Source organism: Argiope bruennichi, chromosome 2, assembly GCF_947563725.1.
Source record: "Argiope bruennichi chromosome 2, qqArgBrue1.1, whole genome shotgun sequence".
Lineage (NCBI taxonomy): Eukaryota > Metazoa > Arthropoda > Arachnida > Araneae > Araneidae > Argiope > Argiope bruennichi.
This window is the reverse complement of record NC_079152.1, coordinates 47,918,834-47,940,024: the sequence shown is the minus strand read 5'-3', so window position 1 is coordinate 47,940,024 and position 21,191 is coordinate 47,918,834. Positions and strand designations below refer to the sequence as shown.

General features: G+C 28.8%; 1 protein-coding gene across 1 annotated transcript; it reads left to right on the top strand.

Moving 5' to 3' along the window:
* Positions 1 to 6,335: 6,335 nt before the first annotated feature.
* On the top strand, positions 6,336 to 18,847 carry LOC129961615 (D-beta-hydroxybutyrate dehydrogenase, mitochondrial-like). Its single transcript, XM_056075122.1, has 5 exons — positions 6,336 to 6,592; positions 9,201 to 9,407; positions 10,732 to 10,914; positions 14,474 to 14,606; positions 18,496 to 18,847. The coding sequence occupies exons 1-5, from the start codon at positions 6,367 to 6,369 to the stop codon at positions 18,815 to 18,817; spliced, it is 1,071 nt and encodes a 356-aa protein (XP_055931097.1). The 5' UTR covers positions 6,336 to 6,366; the 3' UTR covers positions 18,818 to 18,847.
* Positions 18,848 to 21,191: the final 2,344 nt, after the last annotated feature.

The window sequence follows — 21,191 nt, the reverse complement described above, 5'->3', positions numbered from 1 at the left end:
ATCAATCATATATTTTGAGATATCATCCAGCATTAAGCTTGCATCATATCAAATTGTTTTATTTATTAACAGTGAACGATTTCTCCCTTCTATTATAAAGAGTAAGCCAAATTTTGCCGTGCAAAGTCGACTTCTGGCCAGATATTTGTAGAGAACTTCCTCTTTATTGTTATAAATTTTGTTATAATGGTTTTGTCTAACCTCTTTTTCTTAGTTTAAAAAGCTTAGATTTTTAAAAAATCGTAATTTATTTATTGAGTTTTACCAGTACAAGCTTCGCTGCATTAAGAACAGCATGAATGGAGCTTTAAAAGTAATCTAGGATAAAGCACAGTAGCATAGAATTGTTTCCATTTTTTTTTTTTTTTTTAACATTGCGCTAGTCCTAAGTAGCACATTATAATGTATAATATTGTAAAAGTTGAAAAACAGCATTGTACAATATTTTTTTATAGTCTTGGAACTGAGTAAAATGTAAATGTTTTTATATTGGCCAATGTTCTTTTCCAATATTGTACCATACAACTCCTCCCAATATTGCACAACTTTGTTTCTTGGATTGTACAAATTGACACCCAAGTTTATACGCATCTCCAAAATGAATACAAATTACCATTAAAATATGAAATAGATAGTAAACTTTATAGTGTAACTATAATTTTTAGTTCATATTTACTGTTTTACTGTTCATCACTTAATTAGAGATTCGAACCTGGGACTTTTTGGTTTGCTGAAATGGCATTTTATTCCTTTTATAGGTGACACATGAGTTCAGATTACAATGATGGTGCGTTCGGCTCGGTAGAAAATATCTTACAATTCCTTATCTAATTTAATACAATGACGTGCGTTACATCCTCGTTTAGAGTTTCCTCTTAAGAATATAATTTGAAACCAAAAAGGAAATAATTTTTGCTCGTAACTAAGATTTACTTTTGGAATGCATTATAAAAATTTGGTTTAAAAACAATTGTTTTTAGAAATTTTGGGAATTGAGAACGTTATTATTTTTAAAACTCTTTCTCGTTTTTTGACTTTGATTTAGTTTATGAAAATTAAAATTTCAGTATTTAGAAAAAGTTGAAATAATGTCTATTTCAAACAAGAGTTACTTATAAAAGCTTTAAAGGATTACTTTGTACAACAAGGTTAGCTAAACATAATAAGTTTTGCTTTTGAAAATTTTCCATTAGACCTTTTATTATAAATCGAATCTTGTCAAAATTATTATATTTAGCTAACCTTGTTGTACAAAGTAACCCTTTAAAACTTCTATAAATAACTCTTGTTTGACAAAGACTTTATATATATATATATATATATATATATATATATATATATATATATATATATATATATATATATATATATATATATAGGTATTTTCCTTATTTATCTTTATTTTATTTTCTTACCTAATTTATTTTACTTCAAAGAAAAGGCGAGGTAGAGCATCTTATTAAAAGTCGAATTTTTGTGAAAATTAGACAAATATTTACAAACGTTCTCAGTTGCATCTCCTTTTAGGTGAAATGTATAAAAAAAAATAAGAAACTGTTGTACCATATTTTAAATGCAGAATTTACAGTATCATCATAAAGTTGTTAAAAGTAAAATTTGCATTTTTCATCCTCTTAACGTTGATTAGTTTTGTTAAATGTTAACGTTGCTACGGATCCGACTAGGTTGTAATTTTGCATTTTCCCTGAAAAATTAGAAGTATTTTTTATGATCCAAAAATAAAGCCTACTTTATAGTTAATAAAATAGTCTTTGGTTTTAATATATGTAAGACAGAACTACAGATTTAAATTTTTCAATAATTCGTAAAATAAAATGAAACCCGAAACAATGGGATTTTCAACCTGAAGTGAATGCATAGTTTTATTTTCAATGAAATTTTTTTCCAAAAATAATGTTTGAAATGTTTATATTAACTCTCTGCGTATTCAGACTCTGTCTCTCTCATAAAATAAGAAAGTTGGAAGGTGGAATTTATTCCTAATGTATTTGAATGATCTGTACTAATCTTTAAGTACATTTTTAAACGCAATTTTTGAAGAAAGAAATTGATTTATTCACGGAAAACAGGTCCTCTCAACAGCAGTTCAAAAAAATTGAATGAAATTTAATATGCATATATCAAAAATTACAACAGTAACAGCAATACAAAAAAAAATCGTGAAATTTAATATGCATATGTTAAACACGTTCAACAGTGTAATAGACCAAGGATTTTAAGGACTTTGTTAATTATGTCGTTTTACAGAACTTCCAGTTTTAAACGGGGATAAATTTTTTCAAAAATCATTAACGACAACTTCACGTGTTCACAAAATATTTATTATTAAAATAATTTTTTATTTTGAGGTGTGTTAGGTATTTTGAGAAGTATTTTGTGAAATAAAAATTAATTCTTTCGATTATTTTTTAAAATGTTTTCACTAACACTGGAAATTTTGCTGAAGTTTCATTAACTAATAAGTTTTTTTTCAAAAATTAATGGTAATATACATGGTTTTCTTCTAATTGTAAACTTCTAAAACTATTTCATTTATTTCGCACCATGGAAAACTTTATGTATAAGTTTTTTTAAGAATTTGTTTTCAAACTTATACGAATACCTTAGTACAAATTTTTCAATACTGTTTCCCAAATATTTGACAATATTATACTATATACATATTTTAATAAAAGAATTATTTCAATGAATTCTTTCTGGAATAAAATCGCAAATAAAATTAATTAGTAAGCTAAAACGAATATTTCTGCTTCAAAATTTCATAATAAAAATGTTTTTAGATTTTTTTTTTTTTTTTTTTTTTTTGCATTTTGAATTCTGTTATGTATTATACAATATTGTTTGTATGGCATTCGGATTCCCATTATTATTCAATATTTTACAATATTGTCATACTATAGGGAGTATTTTACATTTATTTCTTTCTATTTTTACTTTTTTCTCACTTGAATTCCGATAAAATCTTCTTCATTAAACCTTCGATGGCCACTCATCATTACAAAATATTTGTCAAAATCAAGTATATAAGTTAGTTGCTCTGGTTTTATGGTAACAAAAGGGAAAAGGGCATTATCTTAAAAGGACACTAATCATAAATCCTAAAAATAGCAAAAAAAAAAAAAAAATTATGAAGGAGCCCCAAAATTTCAGAGTGCTCTGAATCATCGAGATTTTTTGCAGTGCTTTGAATGCAATTTAATCTCATGTTTTTATTTTATTATAAAGACCATTTGAACGAACTTAGAATTAAAATCAAATATTGTTCAAATCATTCCTGGAAATTAATCTAGTAATATTACTAAATAATATTTCTAAAGTTTATATTGTGTTATTTTATCATTCTAAAAAAGTATGATGTTTTATAATTTAAAAAAGAATGTCCGATCATATTATTAAATATTTTTTAGATTGTACTAAGAAAAGTAGTCTCATTTTTTAAAACTGATTATTTAAAATTACTTTAAAAGAATCTTTGGGTTTGAAAATTAAGAGGAGAACGGCACCCACCATGAAGATTTGCATTGCTTAAGGGCCTCTGGGAAGCTTAATCCGTCCCTGCATAATTCAAAAATATTGATATCTGTAAATACTTTGAAAGTTGATAATGTGCTAAAAATCGTATGTTGTACTTTTACTAAAACTCTATTTATGAAATCGGAGTTGTCGTGGAGGATTCGAATGCTCAAATGCTACTTTCAAATCTTGTTGTTTTTCAAAAAGAGGAAATCCACAATACACAAGTACAGGAAAAATCATTTTTATAACGAAATATCTTGTTTGTGCAGAACAGTTGTTTCCTTTAAATGAATTTTCAATCATTCTTGAAATCACGGATTATTTACCAGAAATATTAGTTGTTTACAAAGAATAATTAATTGTTTAGGGAAATGTTAGTTTTTCATTTTCTAAATTTTGCAATACTGTGTAAATTATTAGATTTTTACTAAATTGTGTAAGATTGATTTGCAATTTAGTGCGATATAGTTCCCAATATTTCACAGAGTAGTTTTCTGAAACCGGAAACATAGTTCCTAAAATTAAATATAATTACATATAAGAGTTATAAATATATTTAATTTTTTATATTTAAATTTACTTTCATAAAGAAAAGAAGTGAATATTTTCTTTTAGCAGAAAATAAAAAGAAGAGAAAGCTCTCCTTTTGTGTTGTCGACAAAAGTTGTAAGCTTTTACTTTGCTGAAAAATTTAACACTACTTTAAATTTGAATATTGTTACAATTGATCATAGCTGTGCAAAATTTAGCGAGATGGGTGAAATAAAGGATTGGGGAATGAGACCTTTTGCTTGAGTTACTCAGAAACTGCGAAAACTTATACATACTGAATTCTTTAATTCGAATCAAACTGTAACAATAAAGATTATAGTAGAACATGCTTCGTTATAGTAGAACATGCAATGTTTGCTACCTGATATCTTGAGACCTACACACACACATTAGAAATACAATAGCTAACATGAAAGTGCACTTATGTTTTTCAACTTAGTTGTATTACAAAAGAGAGAGGTAAATGTTATCACGAAAATATCCTTTGTGTTTGCTAGCAAAATATTCAATCACATGAATTTTCACTTAAGTACAAGACAATTCAAAGTATGGGCAAATTCTTATTTATGAATGAAGGCACGAAGAATTGAGATAATACGATATTGTGCACGTACGGTAAAAGAAAAGTGGTATTACAAAGAAACAAAAGCAGTTTTTTAAAAGCATTCTTTTTGTTATTGGGCTCATATAATGTAGAGAAAGTTGTATTTATTATCAAATAAATATTGCGGAAGTTATAGCTAAAAAAGATCAAAATCAAAACTCTTTGTTAGGAGGGGTCAGACAATGTATTAGAAGACCTGGAATACCAGTACCAATTTTCCATGAAAAGTTATAGGCGAATTTAAATTGAGAAAAATTTATAAGTAATTTTTTATTTAAGGGTTATCTATTAGAGACTGACTGTCATAAATCTTCTATCTCTGCTGAGTGAGGTTCATTTGGTAAGTGAAAAATTGTGAAATGAAATTTGTGAGACGAGCATTTTTACCTCCTCCTTTAATCCTAAAAAATCCTTCATAAAATTTATAGAACAGAAAATTCTGCCTAAAATAAATTCCGGCGTTATATATATTGTTGTAGCTGTTTAAATATTAGTTCTGATCAAATATAACAATTTTTCAGTTTTCAAAAGATTTCGCTGTTCTTCGAAACGAAGTGCACATAACTCAATATAGGATCGTTCCATACTCGTATAACAACAACATCTAAAGTTGATTAAGTAGAATATAAATTAAAAGAAAAATCGCACTTCCCTTGACAAGTGCGATTAGGCACAAAACCAAAGAAGGTGCACGAATAAAATCGCATGCACACTTTTAATAACTCTTTAAATTAATTTCATATTATTACACATATTTAACTTAATCAACAATTTAATGTTTTATCTTAGTTAATTTTTTAAAATTTAATAATTTTGAGAATATATATATATGTTTTTAATCCTTTTCTTTTTCATATATCACACAGAAGAAAAAAATTAAAGTAATAAAATAATAAAATTCTTGAAAATCTCATCATAATTATTAATTATGATGAATAATGAATCATTCATAATTAATGCATGGTTTCTTTACTTACAAATATAAGTATTTAATATGAAATATTATAAGGAATTTCAAACAAACTTGACATTTTTATTATTTTACTGTACATATCAAGTCGGATGTCACATAACTAGTAAATATATAGTTAATTTTACAATATATTATGAAAAATAATTACTTAAACTTTAATTAGTGTTTTTAATTACTTTTTGTGTATATACGCTGTAGTCCTAATTTTTTATAATTCAAAAGATTTATATTTTAATCAATTTTTAAGACAACTAGGCTAATAATATTTTTTAGCTTGTTAGCTTTTTTCTATTTGTGACCTCCCATAGACAGATGCCTAGTTAGTCTAACCAGAACTCCGCCACTGCTCTTACGTAGTGGTATACATACGTAACGTTAGCGTGCTTATATCAAGGAGAATACAGATTTGAAATTTCAATACTTATCCATGGACTACAGGTTTGATTTTCTATATATCTTTAAATTATTAGAGATATTTTAAAAATGAAAGCACTGACAAATATACCGAAAAGTTTTTTATATTGCGATGTTTACAGGTTGTTTCTCTCTAGGTATTCCTAAGGAAATAATTATTGTGCTTATGACACGTAGTATTTTCCCACTTAATTATAAGATTCTGAACTTCCTCAATTGAGAAAATTATAGCTTCTAGACGTAGTAAGAAAAGAAACTAGTACATCGCAATGCATTCGTAATCGATATGTTACCCTCCAATTGCCAAATTGCAAGTTTGGCGAAAAAGAAATTATTAATTTTTGTTACTCTTTTTATTTTATTATTATCTGAATGTAGCAACAACTTCATCCAAAAGAATTTTCTAAAAATTTTAGTATTATTATGCGTTATCTACCTGATAAAGATTTTTTTAAAAAGAAGTTTTCTTGGAAGCATGGTCATATCGAATAATAAGGCTGTTTTAATCACAGGTAAGTACCGAAAATTTAATGATTCATTTATTAGTTCATTGAGTTTCCTTTCGCATTTGGTTGACCACTTTATGTACGAATTTATCCATCTAATTAGATTACGCGTAGTATCTGGGATTCCATTTCAATGCGTATTTGAATGTAAAGGAAATCATAGATACTTCAGCGTTTCCAATTGATTTTTCTTTATTTGTTAAATTAATTGATTTTTATTTAATTATAGCTTTAAATATAAAAAATTCTGTAATTCGTTTTATGAAAGTAACATATCACGGGATGCAAAAGCATTAAACAATTAGCGTTTTAATAATTTTGTTTAATTTGAATGATTCATATCTATAAAGACGGAATTTCCTTGTAGTTTTTCAAAATCTTCCTAATATGCTAAAATTCTGCAATTTTGTTCAATCGTGTGCTCTCGATAATAATATACTATCTTAATCCTATAAAAGCTATACTGGCTCTTCAGATAAAGAATTAATATTTAATTAAAAATGAAGAGTGATTTCAAGATTCCATAATATTTAAGATGATAAATTATAAATCAATAAATTAAAGGTAAAAAACTATATATGTATATATATTACTATCTAATCAAAGTATGCTTTAAAAAGAATTTTGAAAAATTATTTTCCGAACTCGAAACAGGAAATTCTAAATTAATATATGTCATGAAGGTTTGTGGAAGTTGGGTAAAAGCATGAATTTCAATGGTTTACATTTTTTTAAAGTCCAAAATACTCTGGATTCAGCCTTACAGATATATTTACCATAAGAATTAAACAATTCCACTTTTAAAAGAAATTAATTTTTTAATTTGAAAAAAAATCTATGCAGGAGTTTGTTCCGTCCAGTAATTATGAAGATGGCCGAAGATCCATCCATTACGCTCGCAAAAACTATTTTTTAAGTGTTCGTCCAGAACCAGTTGACATAAAACATTTTTTCGGAAATATAAAAAATATAATTTCTTAATAGCATGACAAGATATTATATTCCAAAAAATATTTGATTTTAATTAGGACTTTAAAAATAATTTTTCCCAAATTTTATTTTTATCACTTTTTTCTAAATAGCGGCCATATTGAAATTGTAGAACAACAAATTTAAAATTGAATTTTTTTTTATTTCGCGATTTTATATAGATAATAAAGTGCTTATAACTATATATTTAATCCATTGCAATTATCCTAAAAATGGAAAAATAGGAAAAATAATAAGTTTTTAAATTTTGCTGAAATATTCTTTTGAATTCAATGAAATGAGATCTAAGATAGACTTCTTAACTCCTCTTAAACCTTCCACCTCGACTCCATCTTGAAACTTTGAAAAGTTGTTACAGTAGATTAAAATTATTACAATAGATTAAAATTTGTATTTAGCATAGCTTTCCGATAATAATATATTTTATAAAAAAATTTCTAGCACATTTATTTTGTTAGATTTTTTTTTTATCAGACTCAACCAATAAATGCTTAATTAAACACGAAATGAAGTTAAGTGAATGAAGTGAAAGGAATAAATGAATGAAAGAAAATGAGAACCAAGATTTTCCCTTCGTTGAAGAGTGAGCCCCCCCCCCCCCCCGATTCCTTCTTAAAACTTTGAAAACTCAAACTATAAATTGAACGAATCTATAAGGAAACAAGTTGCAACCACTTTTTTTTTTTTTATAAATGTCGGTATTAATGTCTCCGCAAATTATTGCTATAGAAAAAATCTTGTATCTAATATAACTTTCCTGTAATAATGTATTTTATAAACAAAGAACAAAAAATTTCTAGTACAATATTTATTTTTTATTTGATAATTTTATCTAGCATAACTTTCCTGTAATGATGTATTTTATAAACAAAGAACAAAAAATTTCTAGTACAATATTTATTTTTTATTTGATAATTTTATCTAGCATAACTTTCCTGTAATAATGTATTTTATAAACAAAGAACAAAAAATTTCTAGTACAATATTTATTTTTTATTTGATAATTTTATCTAGCATAACTTCCCTGTAATGATGTATTTTATAAACAAGGAACAAAAAATTTCTAGTACAATATTTATTTTTTATTTGATAATTTTATCTAGCATAACTTCCCTGTAATGATGTATTTTATAAACAAGGAACAAAAAATTTCTAGTACAATATTTATTTTTTATTTGATAATTTTATCTAGCATAACTTCCCTGTAATGATGTATTTTATAAACAAGGAACAAAAAATTTCTAGTACAATATTTATTTTTTATTTGATAATTTTAAAAAAAAATCAGTGTCAGTCTAATAAATGCTTAATTAAATCACCAATTAATCCAATCTACTACGCTTGGGAATGTAAAAAAATAAAAATATTATTTGATTAAACATTCGAAATGCTGTGGTTTCTTTTTGATCAGTGTTGACTTAGATGCATGACACCTATCTTATGTTTATTTTTATTTTTTATTTCTCGACATTTCATTTTCAAAAGAAAGTTAATAACATAGTTTAAAATGCAAAATTTACAAATACCAATAAATGCATAACCTTATTCAATGTGAAAAATTTGAAAAAATTGTCGAATTAGGATTTTAATTTAAAATATGCATAAATAAATTTCATTTTTTCAGGCTGCGACACAGGTTTTGGTTTTCACACCGCAAAGAGACTGAGTGAGAAGGGATTCCAAGTTTTTGCTGGGTGCCTCTCTCCACTTCAAAATGGAGGCCAAAATTTAAGCACTTACCCGAACATACACTGTCTTAAAATGGATGTATCTTTGGAGCAAGACATTGAGAGTGTGCTGAATTATGTCAAAGAGAATTTAGAAGATAAAGGTAAACTACTGGTAACATGATGCTCTGATTTTGAATATTGAAATAAATAGAAACATTAGGTAGCATGATTAGATTCATTATTTAGTAAAGTCATAAAGATTGGAATTATTTTTCTTATTTTTCTCAAGGTTTATAATGTTTTGAATCATGATAGGTGGGCTATTTAATGGTTAATCTTCACAGCAGACAGAAACAAGTTTAATCTTCTTTTTAAGGCGAATATTTCATCCTGATTTCGATTAAAGCTAAAATTTTCAGTATCAGAATGAAACTGAATAAAAATAAAGAATGCGCAAATTTCCTAATTTTTAATTGATGTAATTAACTGAGGGATTACATTGACCTTGGCTGCCTGGTGGTAAGGTTTCAACTTCGGAACGGGAAGATTTTAAGTTCGAGGCCTGATTCTACTGAAGAACCGCCGTGTAAACGTGTTTGGTGTACGTTAAACCCACCTGGGGTCAAACGTCTTCCCGCTGATATGACGTGGAAGTTTGGAGACGGGGATGCTAGTTCAGGTGTTATCCTCGTCATCTGATTGGGGTTTAAAATTACGAGATCCGTTCCGAATTAGCCCTAATGTTATTTTAAAATCGGGACGTTAATATAGCTAAACTAAACTACGGATCACATTGAAATGCTGCAGAATGAAAGGAAACAATATCGGTTTCTTTTCCCCCGTTATATGTTATTCAACATTTCATGAAACTGAATCTGTAAGCTTTTAACAGATCAATAGTAGATGAAGAGAATGATTATATTTAAATGAGATTATTGAACCTATATTTAAAATAAACAAGAAAACCAAACAGTCAATCCTCCAGACTCAACTACTTTTCCAATTTCGTCAATTTTTGATTCATGTGAAAATGCTTGATTTTTAGATGTGTCATCTGCCCTCTATCGTTCTCTAATTTCAACAAAAATATGGAAAACACCACTTTATTGTACATTATTTAAAACGAAAAAAGTGGCAAAGTTCCTAAGAAACTACAATTACACTGATTTCGAAAATTTTTATTTCATTCAAAAATTCATAATTCCTAGATATATTATCAATGCTAACCTGATAGCTTAATCGATTCTACCAATATTGCAATTGCTAACTATTCAGAAATCTCTATCTTTATTGTTCAAGTTTAATTCCAAACAGTATCTTCTTTTATAGTAATATGATTTAGTTAATTAAACGTGATTAAATTAATATTATCGATATGAATGGAGAACAAATGTCGCTGAAGGCGGCTAGTAAAGCTTTACAGCAATTTGTTTTTGTATCGTGGAAGTATTTAAGGAATTTGTTTGGTCTATTTTCAACTTCCAGAGCTTTGGGCGATCATCAACAATGCTGGAATAAGCAAAGGATCTGAAATCGAGATGACTACCATTCAGAAAATGGAAGAAGTTATTGATGTCAATTTGCTCGGTACCATAAGAGTGACAAAAGCTTTCCTGCCACTGCTTCGAAAATCAAAAGGTCGAGCAATCAACGTAGCTAGTGCAGCAGGTAAGTGCGTGCAAAAAATTTCTATTTTGAATTGAACAATTCGGTTTTACTTTTGTATATAAGTAATTCGTGCATTATAGTCGTGAGGTAACTCATATTACATTGGGAAAATAGGCATAATACAAATTTTGCTATTTTAATTAGTTTCGAATAATTAAATACTTATGTGATGAACAATAATAATTAAGTTTTTGATTTGATTCAAGTAAATTTTAACAAAGAAAAGCTATAACTAAGTAATTATTATTTTTAAGAAAAAAATTAAATTTAAAAAGATTTTTTTAACTGAATTTCCTGCACCATAATTCTTGCTAATAAACTGTACGCATTATGTAGCAGCAATGAAATAATAAAAAATAATGAAAGGTAAAGGTAATAGGTAAAAATAATAAGGTAATAGGATGTTATTTTTGTATTTATTTACGAGATGCATTTTACAATAAATATTTATTTTTCATTCATTTCTTATTAAAAAAATTGTATAGTGATTTAAAGGACATTGAAAAATATAACGAAATAAATCAGCAGGAATGCCAACTCTTCAACTTTTTTTGCAGACAAATATAGTTATAATACAGTAGGCATAATAATAGTATACATTTACGATTTTATACTTTTGATCTATTTTTTTCGAAATTAGACACAGGTTTACAATTTTAATTTGATGACTTCACACCAAATTTCAATTATCTAGCTCGTTTCATTTTTGATTTCTCGCATTTACATAGCCGTAAATAAACGGACCACAGTTAAGCAATTGCAACCTGCTGAGGAATTTGTTCCAGAATTCTGGGGATCTAATTTCGAAATATCGTTTTCCAAGATAAAAGTCCTTTTCTGAGAACCATTTTTTCCCCCCGATTTCAGAGAGATCTAAAACGTGGAGACTCATCAAGATATTATTTTTTTTAACAATCACAGTTTTTTCGTATATTTCACATATGAGGAAATTAAAATAATGTTGATCATTATTTCTGGTTTAAAAACCAGAAAAACATTAAAATGTATATGCATATATAAATAGAATCTTCTATATGCATATATATAGATTATATAAATTTGTATTTTATTTTATATGTGCTAATAGATTTTTTTTCTCAAATAATTATTGTTGGCTTTAAGTAAATAATTCGTTACAAATAATTAAATTTAAAAAAATCAACGTTTTTCTTTATATTTACAAATGGCAGCGATTTGATTGATCAGAGTTCAAGCAGACAGATTAATCATTTTAAAGTTTTAAAGACATCACAAGGAGAAATGTAATGTAAGGAAAAGTATCAATCTTTCAGTTGAAATTCTAAACCCTATCGATTTTCGTATAAATATAAAGTAATTTCGATGAATTTTTCGACAACTATCTTTATTACTATCATTTTGTATAGTAAAATTGGCACATATTTGCATACAAAGATTATGCATAAATAAAAAGCTTTCGTTGTATTTTTCGAAGACAGAATTTTTATAACTATTATTTTGTTATTGTAAATTTTGGAAAAACAGGAATGTTATTAAGGATAATTGTATAATTTTTCATACATTTTTCCGTAATTTTTTTTTACATGCATTTGTTCAAAGTAGTATTTGATAATATATGATAGAATATGTTTTTAACTTCCTTGTCTGCAAGATATCATTAACTTTTTTTAAATTTATTCAGTGCTCACAATATTATTGTTAAAAATCGTTTCACTTAAATTTCAGATATTTCTGAGTTAACATAATGAATTTTATAACGCCAACTCATTTCAAAATAGAAATTGTAATTCGAAAATATTTCTAAAGGAAACATTTTCAAAATTTATCATATATTTTAATATAAATTTTATTAAATTATCTTTCAGACGGGAAACGTATTAAATTTAATAATTTATATCATCATTTCTTTTTATCACATGATGATTCTGGCACTTTATTTTTCGAATAACGAATTCTAAATCAATTTATAGTTATCGTAGGATAAAAATCTCTTTGATATAAATTTTTAAAAGAAAAGTAATTTGTTATAAATTCATATTCTTCACTAATTTCTTTTATTTTCCACTTTAAAGCGACCTCCTTGAAATTTTTTTTGCTCGAGTTTAAATGATATACTATACGGTTTTAATTATTGAATAACATCTGAACTATAATTGCTTCGTTTAACAGTTACGCACCATTTATGTCTAAATGAGTTCAAAACTTTTGATATTGCTCAATACCTTAAATAGTGAATAAATTTTTTGACTGAAACAGTGGTAGAGGTCTTTCCAAAACGTTCTCGCACACTTTCTAATAAATATGTCACGCAGAGTGTCCCATTACGTGGCTTTGGCGAACAATAGTTACGAAAAATTAAATTTAAGTATGAATTTAGCATTTTTACTAAACCTATTGAGCCATCCTTAGCGAGTTATTTGACGATTTATCCCTAAAATGCAGTTAATAGAATTTGTATATCAAATTTGTGCTTTAGACATGATTTTTTTTGCACCCTATTGAAACAAAAGTTTGAGGCCGGGGTAGCCTGGTTGGTAAAGCGTTTTTTCGCGTCCCTTAGGTTGCGAGTTCGAACCCCGCCGGCCGAATCTGTCGTGGTCACAAAGTCATCCATGTCGAGAGTAATACCACTGGGGGTACTGGATCAGGGGTGATCGTTCTCTAATTCAGGTTAAATTACGATCTATAGATGAGTGAATGAAGTCCGCCCCGTAATAAGGGTTGTGACGTGCGTGTAGCTAAGTCCTTCTCTTGGCCCTAGATGACGCTGCTATAAAAAAAGGAGACGCTCCACTACCGGCTTAAATTCGCTGCCTTTGTAACAGCTGGCTTGTCCATGACAAGTGCCATAAGAAACAACAAAAATTTGGCACAAAACTGCACTTGTAGTCATAAAATCCCATGTGAGATTTGATATATTTAAGGCATAGCGCTTTTGAATTATTGGGTTTACATGTTTCCGTAAGTACAGACAGACAGGCAGTCAACCCCTTGTTGGATCTGGCTCGAAATTTGATAGGTTTCTACACTGCAGATGTTAAAGCTATTTGTGCTGAATATTATCCATACAGCTCTTTTCGTTTTGTAGTTATTGTGTTAACTAGCATTCAAACAGCTGGACAGATAGACTTTTTTTGAATAAATTTTAAATCAAAATTTGTTAGAAATCTGAAAATTTGGTGTAAAGATCATATACCAAAATTTAATTGTTGAGCTTAAAGTGTTTTTGAGTTATTTTTGTCACAGATAGATAGATAGACAGAAGAGCATTTTCCAAAAAATGTGTTTTTTCGACTTAGGGAAGTTTAAAACAAGGAGATTTCGTATTTGACAATTACTATACTTTCTCTATACTGCGCATATGAAAAAGTAAAAAAAAAAAAAAAAAAAAAAAAAAAAAATACAGAGAGTTATTAAAAGCGTAACTTCATTGGTGAACTTCCGAACGATATGTTTTGGAGCATAACAAGAGTTAGAAGGAAAGTAATAAACACTACAGCATTTCACTTAATTTTTTTAAATGCATCTACATTTATTTCATATCTTGCTCTTGTAACTAATAGTAACTCAATTTTGACAGGTAGACTTACACTGCCGGGATTCGTCACTTACTCGGCAAGTAAGCAAGCCATTATAGCATTCAGTGACGGACTTCGATTGGAAATGCAGAAGTTTGGAGTGTCTGTGATTACAATAGAACCCTGGATGTTCAGGTATAAAGGCTGAAGAAATTTTGAAATTCAGATATTTGTTAAGAATTTATACTTAAAATACATACGGAAAGACTGTATAAATATTAAATAATGAATATGGCCTAACACTTGCGACAAGCAGCTTACTTCTAGAATATTCCATCTTTTGAAATCGCTGTAGAAGCAGCTTAGAAGACGAAACTGTTATTTCTAATGGGTGTTTGATAATATCTAAAAAAATGCCAATCTGCAGCTGTAAAATTTTTACATTAAAATATTAGCATTCTTTTATTCTTAATATTTTTTGAAAAGTTTAAAATAAATGAAAATTTCAAGCAGAAATTGGTGAAAAGATTAGATGATTTAATTTCTTTAAATTATCAATTTAAGACTTAACGAAACTGGTGTGAGCATATGGACTTTCTAAAATCTGTTACGATAACAATATATTGTTTATAGATAACTAAAAATATTGGAACTTAGAAAACTAACAATTTTTTTATTCCCTTAAATCTACAATTCAAGATTTTAAAATAGTTGAAACTGGGTGAATATTAATGATAAATTAAGAACTAGCTTCTTTGGAAATCAACTTGCACATCTACAAATACTAATGTGGATTGTATATATTATTTTTGAAGAAGTATTTTGAATAATTTTAACGTAACAACTCTTTGATATAAAAAAATGATAATATACGCAATATTTTTCTTCGACATATGTATTGAAATAAAATAGAATTTAAAAAAGTAATTACAGAACAATTCAAATCTTAACGTTTTTTAGCAAAGAAATACCTGAAATTTTTCTTATTTTGATATAATATGAGCTAAATTTGTAAAAGAATTAATGACAATTGAAACTAAAATTGCACAGAAATAAGATTGGTTTCATTGAAAAGATAAAACGTTTACTTTCAAAAAGGCACAGATTTTTTCGAAATAATTTCTTCTGAAGTTTTCTCGAGGGGAAAAAAAAGAGAAAAAATATTAAATTATTTCACATAATTTGAAGCCATTGCTATCGTCGAAATTCTTCTCTATTTGTTTGCAAGAGCTTTACTTTGAACATCTGCTTTTAACACCTGCTTTTAAGCAGTGCTAAATCATTACTTTACACAAAAGAGAATCCGCGAAAATATATACATAAAAATATAAAAGAAATTTAATAAAAGAATAACAATTGAATAGTCCAAAGTTAACATTATTTGCAATGTCCTTAAGTTTTTTTTTTATAAAATTAAAAGCAACTGAAAGAATATTGTGCTGAAATGAAATTAATACCATCGAAATGATAAAATTTTGAATTTTGAAATATTTAAAGAAAATTCTTCTGAAAAAATTCCCTTGAAGTTGGTATGGAAACGAGGCTAATTTTTTAAATTTATAATTAATTAAATATTTAATTAATTTTTGAACTTTCAAAGGTTGACAATATTTTTTCTTTTATCTTAAATAATAGAGGTGCTATAATTTTGCCTGATATTCTATCTAGCTGTTTTTGAAGAGATGTAGAACATGCATCATACAAATATATAAACATAGCCACAATGATTTTTGTAAACATTAAGATGAATAAATATTTTAAAGCAATGTTCTGATTTCGCAATGGTTACTTAAATAATGATAATCAATTGTAATTTTAAAGTAAGAATCGCGAAGAAGAGCGATTCAGTACCTTTACATTTATCGGTCACATTTTTTCGCTTTTTTTTTTTTATCAACTCATGTTGATTTGACGTCATAACCTTTCTCCATATTTATAACCTCTCATAAATCAATATGAAATGCGAACAAAGAAAAGCCTCAGATTTTTCTTCTGGTTAGTTGATCACCCATAATCAGATGATCTATTTTATAATGATCACTTCCTCAAAAGGACAACATTTGCATTATTTAACATAAACAGAATACCGATGTTAAATATTACAATCGAAGTTGGCTTTTTCTTCTTTATAAAACTGTTTTCCTTCATTTTATACTAATGCTAGTCTTTTATTTTTATGAGAAAATAAATAAGAAAAAGTATTTATTGCCGATAAATAAGAATAAATTCAATTTAAATTGGTTAATCAACAAATTTGGAAAGGCTTTCAAAACAATCTTCCCAACAAATATTGAACTATCAGGTGCTTATAAAAATTTGAGCTAATTAATATTGTAATGAAAGGCAGCAGAATAATAAGATCTCGGCTTCGAAATATCCAAGTTCGAGGCCTGATTTTTCTTAAGACCCGCATTGTGAGTCAGTCTGATGCAGACGGAATTTAATGTCGAAATTAAAATTTCGCGCCTGCCAGTGTGTTTTGGAGGAGGGAAATACTCAGGCTTCGTCCTCATCTTCTGATTAAAGCTCAAAAGGTGTCTTTCTAAACACTGCTTTAACGGATAAATAATTGTACAAACGCTTGTATTTACCAACAATGATTTTTCTGCAATTTGAGCACTGCACTTGCAAAAGATTACTTCATTGTGCAAAATCATTGATATATATCTCTTTTTTATTTTTATCGCATATTATCACAAAAAAATGGCCTTTAACAATTCGTAATATGGCGAGAAAAATAATGTAGTATTTCGGACGTCTTCCTTTTGTATAACTGAAAACCAAAATATAATACAGATTTATAATTCGAGACCATATAATAGCTTTCGTTTATTTAAGTTATTGTGTTTAAATACAAGAGAATATTTGGACATATAGACCATCAACACGTATACAGATTTAGTCCAAAATTTTATACAAATCTACAGTTTTTATAGTAAATTAGTATTCCAAATTTCATTGAGTTTTTGCTTCCATATTTACATGGGCAGGTAGACTGACTTTTCGTACAAAATTTCGAAATCTATACTTTTTTAAAAATACGAATAAATATCAAATTTTATCGGTCTGATTCAACGTAATTTTGGGGTTGTACTTGCAAGACTGGATCCAACACGATCGACAAAGTCTGGATACCACACGACTGTTTTTTGAATTCAGTTAAATATAAAATGTGAAAATACACCAAAATCTAGTAATCATATCTTTTGACGATAACAATACTTTTCATATTTTGATTCTTAAGAGGTAATAATTTGCAAACAGCTTGAACAGAACTTTCATAACTATTAAAAAATACCTATGGAAATCTTAAGTAATATTTTTATTTGTATGAGAGCAGATACCTAAGATACTTAAAACTATAAAATTGACATTAAAATTCAAACAACATGATTTAATCACGCTTAATTACTTGCTGTGAAAAGACGTGCCAAGCACTTCGAAATGCTTTTGTCACAGAATCGTCAACGACATGCTACACTCGTCAGCAGGCATTTGTCACAGAAATAAAAATTATGTTTGCAACAATCTATTGAAATTATTTGCCTCAGCACAGTCTTCGGTCAAAAATCATTTAGAAAATATAAATCTTTTCCGATTTTTATAAAATATTAAATCCTTAATGTGGCCTCGCCGTGAGTTACAGTGGACTGTTTTGGTCCTCGCTTCTGTAAATTTCTTGCTACCGAAGGTGGTTAAAGGCGTAAATTGTTATTTTTATTATTAACAATGACTAGTTTATAAAGTTTAGGTACTTATTCACTACCTTGTCGCTCAGTTTAGACTGACTAGTGGACATAGACCACCGGACACACGATGGAATACCTTTTTTTGGTAGTGCGCGTGCGCTTATCAAGTCGTGTTCCAACGACCCGTGAATCTTCAGAGAGGGCACACTTTCCCCCTTGACCCTCTCTTGATGTTTTCTGGGGTGCTGGACAGTAAAATGGACATATATCAAAGCACGGGTCGTTGGAACACGGCTTCACTGTATGAGACCCGCACGTGCGTATGTGTGTGTGCATGGGGTGGTGGTTACATTTGTCATATTACTGTTTTTTTTTAATTTTTTATTCTTTTTCAGAACCAGATTATCAGATCCAACAGGGGTCTCCAGGCATATTGAGAAGCAGTGGACCGAGGCAGAAGACGATATCAGAACAGCTTATACTGCAGCATATGCGACACAAATCCAGAAGAGCACAAAAGGCTTGTTTGCTTGGGTGATGGACTCTAATATCTGTAAAGTGATTGATGCAATGGAAGCTGCGGTGACAAGCGAATGTCCTCCGTATCATTACAGACCGGGAAGGTGGTACTTGAATACTTTTCTAACTGCAACGAACTTCTTTCCAAAGTCATGGATTGATTATTTGATGTGCCAATATGTGTTCAAAAACCACTGAAAAATTGTCTGGCATCGATTTCACAAATACTTACTAACATGTTTTTAAATAAATAAATTTATTTTGAAAAATTTCGCTTTCCTTTTTTAATTACAAAATTAAAGAGATATTAGCAAAATAAACCCATTTAATATAATGTTTTTTAATAACTTAAAATTATAGATTCAAAATTCGGTTTATAAAATAAAAATTTTAAATATTTTTTTTAATCAAAAATACAAAAACTAACCAGCGGGTGTGATCTCTCCCAAATTTTTTGCATACTCTAATGAAGATCATATTCCCCATCCTCCATACAAAATTGGGGACCTACGAATTCCTTGCATGGCCATTGGTGAACTATATTTACGAAATTGGCATGAATTTAGCATTTTTACTGAATCAATCGAGAGAAAATGTATTTCGGATGTCTTTTTCTGGCTGAATGTTTTCAGGCTTTTTTCTGGTTCACACTAAAATGTGACTACAATTGTAGTCGCATTTTATTGAGTTTATGAGTTCACTGCGTGCGTTTATAGGCATGTGAAAGTACAGAGTGAAGATGATAAAATGTTGTTGTTACTTACGATATTTGTCATAAATAAGCCCGCTGACTTAGTCAGCGATTTTCAGTTGAGTTTTGTGTAGTAGCTTCTGTGGGTAAAGGTCCCTGAGCACCCGAGGGCAGAAGTCTGCCTTCTAGCTCATATGAAGAAGAAACTCACATACTCTCTTGTATAATCCCTTTTTGCAAGAGATGCTTTTTCACACATCTCACAGATAGAACACAGGGTAAAGAACAACCATGCCCTAACCAGGACTCGAACCCAGGACGCCCAGACCAAGGTCAAGATGTGCTACCCCTTGTCCAGGACGTCGCCTGGTCAACGGTTTAACGAATTTAGTTGAAAATTTGGTAAGTCTACATTTTAGAACTACATTTAGATGCATGCCAAACTTGTTACTAAATTTTATAAACCTAACTCTTTGCGGTTTGTAGTTAGCAAGTTTACTTGTTTTCGAACAGTCAGACAGACAGACTTCCTCTGAATGGATTTAGTTCAAAATTTGGCAGAAATCTATAAATTTGGTCAATTCATATGTCAAATTTCATCCGTCTAGCACAAAGTGTTTTTGAGTTATAGTTTACACAAACAGACTGACAGACAGACATAATTCCAAAAATAGAGTTTTCGGACTGAAGGATGTATGAAACGAGGAGATTGGTCAAAACCTCAAATTCGAATTCTTCGACGATTACAATACTTCTATACTTCGTAAGCGAGAAAGAAAAAATGAAGACTATTTAGACAAATCCAAGTCTTTTGTCTTACATCAGTTTAACTCGTCGCGGCAAATGTAGTTATTCATAGAACGAATCTCTGTTAAAAGAAGTGTTCATAGTTAGAAGTAAATGCAACAATACAAAATTGCAAAGCGTTCATAGAAATGCGTTAAATAAATTGGAATTTTAATCACATTCATAATAATAATTTAATTCAGAATTTTCTTTCTCGCAATATTTATTGTGGATAATTTCTTATTGTATAATTTTCAGAATCTCATAATTTTACATCTCTGTGTGGACTCTAGTGAGATTTTTGATTTAAAAAACTATTTTCTGCGTTTAAGTATTCAGATAAAAACATGTTTAGATAACATTTTTAACTTTCTTGTATACGTAGTATAGAGAAAGTACAGTAATCGTCAAAAAATTCGAACTCGAGATTTTGACGAATCTCCACGTTTTAGATCTCCCCGAATTCGACAAAGACATTTTTGCAGAATGTCTGCCTGTCTATGACAAAGATAACTCAAAAAATGCTTTGATCTAGAAGGATAAAATTTGGTATATGGTCTTTATACCAATTTTCAGATTTCTCTCAAATTTGCAGCAAAATCCACTGAGAGGAAACCTATCAATTCGCCTGTTCGAATATAATTTAACACGCTAATTACAAAATGAGGCCAACTAGATAAATAAAATTCGATACATACAATTAACATTTATAGTCTAGAAAACTTTCAAATTTTGAGTCAAATCGAACAAGGGATTGACGTCTGTCGGATTGTACTTACAGAAACATGTGAATGTGTTAACTCAAGGACGCAATGACCTAAATACATCAAATTTGATTTATGACAAATTTGACAGCCTGGTTGGTAGAGCATTGGATTCGCGTCCCTTATATCCCTTCGAACCCCGCCGACCGGAGATTCCCCGCGTGCTTGGTGATCGACGCGCGTATAAATCTGTTGTGGTCACAAAGTCCTCATGTCGAGAGTAACACCACTGGGGGTATTGGATCAGGGGTGATCGTCTCTGATTCAGGTCTAAATTACGATCTGTGGATGAGTGAATGAAATGCGAGAATGAAGTTCGACCCGTAAAAAG